At 40.6% G+C, this 8,099-nt stretch overlaps 1 protein-coding gene across 1 annotated transcript; it reads left to right on the top strand.

Moving 5' to 3' along the window:
- Positions 1–4,748: 4,748 nt before the first annotated feature.
- LOC115231821 (probable ATP-dependent RNA helicase DDX56) lies at positions 4,749–7,406 on the top strand. The gene is made up of 4 exons (XM_029801754.1): positions 4,749–4,878; positions 5,793–5,914; positions 6,605–6,784; positions 6,831–7,406. Exons 1-4 carry the CDS (start codon positions 4,749–4,751, stop codon positions 7,308–7,310), a joined length of 912 nt encoding a protein of 303 aa, XP_029657614.1. The 3' UTR covers positions 7,311–7,406.
- The last annotated feature ends 693 nt before the right edge of the window (positions 7,407–8,099 follow it).

Here is an 8,099-nt window from a genome sequence, read left to right as displayed (position 1 = left end):
TCTTCCCTGGCCAAAACATTGATAAAAGCTGCCAAATTTGGGTGCGCTCTGTTAAAAAAACTGTTCAGCAGCTTATGCCAACCTTCCAATGAATTGGTCGTCCTGGGCATTGACTTTAATACCCGATAAAACAACTCCAACAATCGATCTCATTTTTTCAGGAGATCAGTTTGAAATATTTCTGGATAAAATGCGCTTTTTACCGCTCGTCTAAAACCTTTTTATATACTTTATTCTGGCGTTTTAAAATTTTCAGCAAGATTTGCGTAATTATAAAGATCCCTACTCAGTTCTCCACGTGTGTGATATCAATCGATCTCATTTTTTCAGGAGATCAGTTTGAAATATTTCTGGATAAAATGCGCTTTTTACCGCTCGTCTAAAACCTTTTTATATACTCTATTCTGGCGTTTTAAAATTTTCAGCAAGATTTGCGTAATTATAAAGATCCCCACTCAGTTCTCCACGTGTGTGAAATCAATCGATCTCATTTTTTCAGGAGATCAGTTTGAAATATTTCTGGATAATATGCGCTTTTTACAGCTCACAGATCTAATAGTTGTTTAGTATAATCCTCAAGTTTTTGGTCAATCGGCTATATTTATGTATTGAAATTATTTACCAATGGACAATGTGGGTCAAAATGTATACAAATAATGTGTGTAAGAGTATCGATGTCTCCGGGACAAGAAAATTACAAACTTTGAGAAAATGATAACATTGTTTGTACTAATCAATAAAAAATAAATGTTTACTTTTTTTTCTTGGGCCAGTGTAAATGCAAATTGCCGTAAGGGATAAAAATCCCCGAGACAGTATTTAAGAATGTCCCACAATGCCTGAAATAAACTGAGAACAAAAAACTGAATTGAGTCTACAGGGAGACAATAACTGCCCGAACAGTAGACAATAATAATTCACCAATTTGACAGTTTTGGGGGATATTTCAATCTGGGAATCGGCAAGCTGTAAATTTAGACAAAAATATGTTCACCAGTAATGGTTTCATTAATTTTTGATAGACGCTTATCAAATAGCAAAGTTCCTCTTCCCGATTTAAATAAAGGGGACTAAAAACCTGTAATAAAAGCATAAATACGTGGATTGGGATAGACTTGTGTCCCCCAACTCAGAAATAGACCCGGAAACTGATTCGTAGTTATCAAATGTGGTCTCATGAAATAAAAAATCAATGTATCGTTCAATTATACTCTGTCATGTTAATTCATCCAACTTTACCTTGTAAAAATTGGTCGATTTCTCAATGTTGTCAACAACTAGCAAATCTCTGAAAGCTCTTACGGCTTGTTTAGAACAGAGGGCTGAAATCAGCAGACGATCTTGAGAGAACTATCGAGGAACAGAGGGACTTGAAGCGATTAACAAAACGCATCCAGGAGAGAGTGGCACAAGCGAGATAACTTTACTAACGTTATTTTGCGGTGTGCTTATTAATAATAAGGAAACAAACAAAAATCAATTCTTAAAATTAGTGTAAACGCACTTTGCACGTTGTTGTTGTGGTCCACTTTTTCTGTTTATTTGCAATTCAATTATCTGTTGTTTCTATCTAATATTTCTGATCTATCTAATCTTTTCCTATCCATCTAATCTTTCTCTGTCTATTTTTTTCTATCCATTATTCGTTCTGTTCTCATTCCTCCATATGGTGGTCTCTCATCCCACTCTTAATCCCGTTTCTTCCTGCTCAATCTGCACATGGTTAACAAAATCGTGTTATCTGTTCTTTCATCTTTTTTGTGTCTCCCTTTCCCGCCGCACTTCGGAACGTATTCCATCTTGGGTCTGTCCCGCCTGTCTTTCCGGCACCCCATCATTTTCATCCCCCATCAGCCACTGCCACTCTCGGCTCATCAAACAAACGTCGGCCACTTTGATGTCCCGGATCTTCCTGAGCGAATGACCAAAACAGAGAGATAACAAGGAAAGGACAGCAATTATTAATTTCCGTGACTTTCGTTGAACGGAAGTCTACAAAATAATCAGACAATATTGGAATGTATTAGACGTTGTTGACAATCAAACGAGTCTGCCAACCCAACACTCCCAACATTGCTCAGGAAAGGAAGGACATGTTCTACCACTCAGTGAATACATTTCGACAACCAGAAATGCCGATTTGTGTGGTTTCGATTGTTTTTTGGTGGCTGCGAAGAGAGCACTCCAAACTGCTGATTAAATTAAGCGAATCGGCGTGTTGGACAGTCAGACCCTCCAAACGAAAGTCGAGTTGTGCATTTTCACAGCTTGTAGGTCAAGTCGAGACCGTTCTTTGTGGTCCTCGACTGAACAGGAATGTCTACTGGATGTGTGGACGTGCTGGGCTAGTAGACTGCACATGTCCCGGGCTTTGTAGACTCTGGGAATTATCACTCGACCCGACCTATCCTCCATTCTTTCAAATTGCTCAGTGTTTATTGACATTTTTGTTTCTAAGGATTCATATCTGGCCTGGGAAGATGCTTCAAGTGAGAATAACCTTGTATTCTCTCTTTCAATTGCTCGTTTTGCTTGACGTAGCAGTTTATTTCCATGTCCTATGGCTGATTAAAGTCGATTCGAACTTTGTTGTTCAATTCTAGCAAGGTCTGTTGTCTTTCTTTAGTCAACTTTTCTCCATCCTTTAACAACTTTTCACAAATCTGCTTTATTTTATTGCAGTTCAAATTTTCTTGGAGCATCAAAAGAAACACAACAAAATATTTTGACGGTTAAAAGGCGGCAAAAATCAAACACTTTCTGACATTTTATTGTTTAAAATAAACATATATTTAACAAAACTAAAAAACATATAAACTATATTAATTAAAAAAGTTTAATTTCGAAAAATAAGGGAGCTGATTACAACTGTAGACTGGGAATGTTAGTAAGCAAATTAAGCCAGAACTGGGGAATGGTGAACATACCTTGGTGAGTTGTGGCATTCCGTAGTCCGTGAATGGTAGTACCACTTGTGGACACCCAAACGAGAGAGAAGCCCCCGATAGTACCCCATGAATGAACCAGACATGAAATGCCACCGAAATGTCCTATCAAATAAAATATCCCCGACTCTCTCCCTTTTCTAAACAAGGACAACACAGAGTACCCTTATCCACCAGCAAACATATTTTCCCATTTCCGTGACAGTGGTGGAGTGCATAGGCAGTGCACAGTCCCTCCACCTAAATGAGTAGTTTCCCCCTCAATTTGAATTTCCATCAATTTATCAATTGGACTGACATAAATTGTCCCCGTCGGCACTGAGGATACTGTCCAGAAAAGAGATAAAAGTTGGTCAAGTCAGAGGGAAGTACATATTTGTTGAGTGAGTAAGGACAGTACCACATTCCACTCCTCGATTTGAGTAATAAACACTACATACCCCCCAGATTTATCATCGACTGTCACGAAGGGGAGTCTGTCTGAGAAAAGTCACGGAAAATGTATTCAGATGGGTCATTAAAGTGCCTACACCTCCTTGGTCATTAAAGTGCCTGCAATGACTTGTGTAAATACACCACATTCTTCAAAGTACTCATTTTTATTGATTTAGAACATTCTGGAAGGCGACCAACCTCCCTCCATTTCCAAACTCAAGACTGACCCAACATTCGTGGTGGAGGTAATCCACAACCAGCAGTTCCCCATCCTCCACTTGCTGGTCGAGTATGGCTTCACTACGTCTGGTCGGTCTCTGGGTACTCCTTCAGGCATATTCCAGTCTCGGGGGCCACTGCTCTTATTGCTGCGGGCCAGTGCTACGAGATCACTGTTGGGCAAGGACTCGGATCCGAACGAATTCGACTTGCACTACTCCCCATGTATGCAGTCAGGGAGAACGACACAGCACTCGTCCAACTACTCCTCCGATATGGAGCCTCCACCAAAGTGCCTCCCAAGCCGGAAAAGTCGTCGGAGAGTGGGTGGTCAGTTGTAGTCTCGCCGTGTGTTTGCAAGTGTGGGGCAGTGCAGAAGGGGACACCCATTCACGTATGCCCTCTTTCCATTGATAGGAGGACGCCTATGAGAATCCATCATTCTCAGTATTCGTGAAAAGAACGTCGAGTTGCTTAAATTATTGATGGAGTACAGGCAATACACTCTCCACAGTGTTGTCAATGGCTATAGTGCTCTCATTGAGGCAGTCAAGTACCGGTCGGATCAGATCATCGACGTGCTGTTGGAGATGCCTGGTTGTCCACCCAGACTGACTGTGTTTAGATGTGGTCAGTGGAATTAATGATGTCTGTGGGTGTGGCCTAAAGACGGCTCTGTCCATGCAAACACGGGCATTCAGACATTGCAGAACGACTTATAGGACTGGAGGCGAATGTGGAGTTGGGTGGACGGCCTGCCCTGATGGATCATGGGAGCATCCCGAGACAGTCACTCTACTGTTGGACAATGGGGCTAATCCTTGTGCCCAGACACACCTATCTACGGTCATGTTTGCTGCGGAAACTGATTCCGTGTTGGTCATGTCCACTCTCCATGCAGCGCTTGACTCTCGAGACCGGTATATCTCGTATATTTGTGGCTTAAAGTCTGGCAGGTCAGCACAGGACACCTTCCCCGAACTTGCGAATGTCCTCCCCGATGGACGTCCCCCCAATGCAGGCGTGAGCACGCAGATTCTTGTTGTTCAGAATTTATATGAGCGAGTACTTCGGGAACTTCCGATTGAACCTATTCTGGATCACGTGGAGCTCCGATTTGTTTAATTTGCCCGACTTTTTGTACATGGAATGGCCACAGATGGGGAAGATGAGGGCTGCGAGACCCCAGTAGAGGAGATAGGTGGCCATCGACATGACCTGCCACCTGACAGTCGGCCAACCTTGTCGAGACGAACCCCCATCCGTGCGGACATTTCCTGTAGGGAGAGGGTTGTGGAGTGTACTCGTAGAAGGGTAGCGAATCCGTGAATGTTGTGTCGGAGGAGGAGGGAGTGGTATGGCCTGATTGCCCGGTCGATTGTGGGGGAGGGGGGAACACTCTAAGTTGATGTTCCCCCAACGACAAACACAGTCTCGTGCTTTCCCCGATTACCAAGTCCAACTCAGTGCATGTCCTCAGTCTATACCTTCCCAACAAACCACAACTGAGAATAGACGTCAAAGTACAGTTTTGCGAGACAACTGGCATCGACAGCCTCCTGGAAGTGTCTTAATCATTTTCTATTTTGAGACAATTCCGTCCCATCAAGACAGGATCTCATTATTGAACTATCCCTGTTTCAACTAATGTTGCTGATTCTCGTCTTTTAGAGATATTCTGTTATTTTCAGTTTTAATTGTCGTGCCTGAGTGCGTTGTGTTTCTTGGTCTTCCTAATTGTGTCGTGTGAAATTATAACTTGTGTGTATTCTGCCACATTTTGTAGTAAGATGGTCAGCTGTTCTCTTTGTTGATTTACAATGATCGAATAACAATTTCGGTCTAGCGTAAATACAGCATTCCTCAGTTAAAGGAAAGCTATTTCCCTGTATTAGTCACCCTCCAGATTCAAATTTACGTCCGTATTTTCTAGACTCTTAATTGTCGGTTTATTTTCATTTTCTTCTAGCAGATCTTTTTCTGTTCTTTGGACGCCCATCTCTTTGCATTGCCAATGTTTCAATAGACAAAATCGACAATATAGAATTGCTTTGCTAATTGGGGAGTTGTCTTCTTACTTGATTCACGATGATGGTATTCACTGCAGGCACACTCAGGCACTTGAATAGCACAGAATGGGTTGACTTGTCGTTGATTCGTTCTAGTAAAAATTTCTTTGTATTTCTTTGGCAGTTTCGAGGTTTACCCAAAGGAATCCTTACTTCCGAACGACATGTTCTACCATCGTGGATCCACGGCATAATCCAGAATCAGACTTTGGCCGCATTCACATTCACATTGTATTGGATATGGCTGTATTCGAGAGGGCTCTGTTGGGGTGATTGGAAATGTTTACACAAACTGTTTTTTGGATTGTCTTAGCATTTGCCTGTGATATTCTCCTCTAGTTGAGATCATATATAAAAACATTAATTTATTGTCGAGAAATTAACTGTGTAATAACAGAAATTAGAGAAATAAAAGCATAAATAAAAACAGGCCAATCCGACACTCTGGAAAGGGAATTGTGAATTGTATCATATAAAGTGCGAGGGTTACTTTCCAGCACATTGCTATCCGTTCTTCGAAACAGTCGAAATGTACACCACTCGATTCCTTCATAACTTCCCGCTATAATTCAAATACTTTATTTACAAACACTTTGAACAAATTAATTATCACAAATAAAATAAACTCGTCGACACTAATTTGTAATCCTCTGCACAGTGTCAAAAAAAATAATATCTCAAAAAAACAAGATAGGAAATTTTCAGAATTGTTCAATTAATTTTCTTATTTTTGAACAAATTTAACCACTTTTAAATTCATGTTTAAAGTTAATATTAAATTTAGTTAATTTCAAATAAAAATATATTTCAGCGTGTTTGTTGTGTTTTGTATTCCTAATTCTCTAGGCCAATAATAACAGCACATGCCTAAATTTTCAGATTTTAATCTTGATCTCCGAATATTAAAAGTGTCAAAATTGGTTGTTGTATTGACAGGGAATAGAAGACCTCGGATGGGCCGAACCAACCCCAATCCAAGAAAAGATAATTTCATTTTGTGGTGAAGGAAGGGACATTGTGGCTCGAGCCTGCACTGGCTCAGGAAAGACAGGCGCATTCCTCCTCCCCATCATCCAATCGACCCTCTCCACAGTTTGCCACCCAAATCGCGCCAAAGTATCACTCTGATGACATAATCCGGATTTTTTTGTGCCCTACGAAGGAAACATCTCACCAAACACACAAATTCCTCAAGAAAATGTGCAAATATGCAGAAAAAGTGACCTCAGTCAACCTCTCCGACGACACAAGTGTGGAATTTCAGGAATATGTCCACGTCTCCTATTTAAGGTCGTTGCTGACGAACTACAAGCCGAATATAATAATTTCGACATACAAGCCTCTACTCCACCATTTGCACTCCCAAAAGATCCAAATCAACCCATCCTTCAGGATTTGGGCAATCGACGAAGCCGATCTTTGTCTGGCACTCCCACACAGGAGAAGGAAGATCATAGAAGTGAAGAACACGTATTTCAGAGACCCCCACCAGGTTATTCTGACCTCTGCCACGGTCGGGAGGAAGTCGTATCGACACTTTCTACTCAAAAACGCCGTGATTCTGAATTTGAATCGGTCACATCTGCCACCCCCGTCCCAACTATCGCAATATGTCCTGAGTTGTGGGAATAAGGAGAAATAGCAAGTTCTGGTGGCCCTCCCGAAACTGCGGATAATCAACGAGAGACATTTTCTAGTAGATGTTGGAGTGCTGTCACGTCCCGTAATCTTACATCCATATCTTGCGCATAAGATGTCTCGTCTATGTCTCCTGTATGAAATTTACAAAGGTCGCGGAGTACAGATTCAAAGTATATGGTGAATAGTAAAAGGGAGAGGGAATCACCCTGGGGTGTCCTCATTGTTGTTTTTAAACTGCCAAGTTGCTATTTCTATCTCCAAAATAGTCGAGTGTTATTGGAAGAAATAAAAAATAGGAATTGAATTTTATTTTAATAAAACTTAAATACGTTTTGTGTTAATTTAGGGCATTTTAGCAAATTTTTTGCTTATTTTTTCAAAATTATTGCTTTTATGTATTAAACTTGGTATTTAAAGGCAGCTGAGTAGTCGAGAATCTGTTGTTTGACTTCAAGCGGCTGCCTGTGCGAGTAGCTTCGTTTGGGTTTGACAAATTACGCCGTCATGGATATCTCTTCACATACAGATTTCAAACATGATAAAATGTCACGAGTTTCCTACCAGCCAACAGTTGCACTCCAACAGAAAGAAAACTTTATCCACCCACGGTTCTCGGATTTGCGATGTTCTTGTTGGAAAATTAAATATTTTTCAAATTAGTCACAAAATTTTAAAGAACCAAAAATTGCAAATTTTCGAGAGTCAAGGTTTTTTAATAATTATTGAAAATAATTTTGTAAAATTTGGTGACAAAGGTTATTTAAAATATATCAACAAGACTATTTATTTA

The sequence above is a fragment of the Octopus sinensis genome, unplaced genomic scaffold (assembly GCF_006345805.1).
Source record: "Octopus sinensis unplaced genomic scaffold, ASM634580v1 Contig18900, whole genome shotgun sequence".
Lineage (NCBI taxonomy): Eukaryota > Metazoa > Mollusca > Cephalopoda > Octopoda > Octopodidae > Octopus > Octopus sinensis.
The sequence above is the reverse complement of the archived record's forward strand: the minus strand, read 5'-3'. Positions and strand labels throughout refer to the sequence as shown.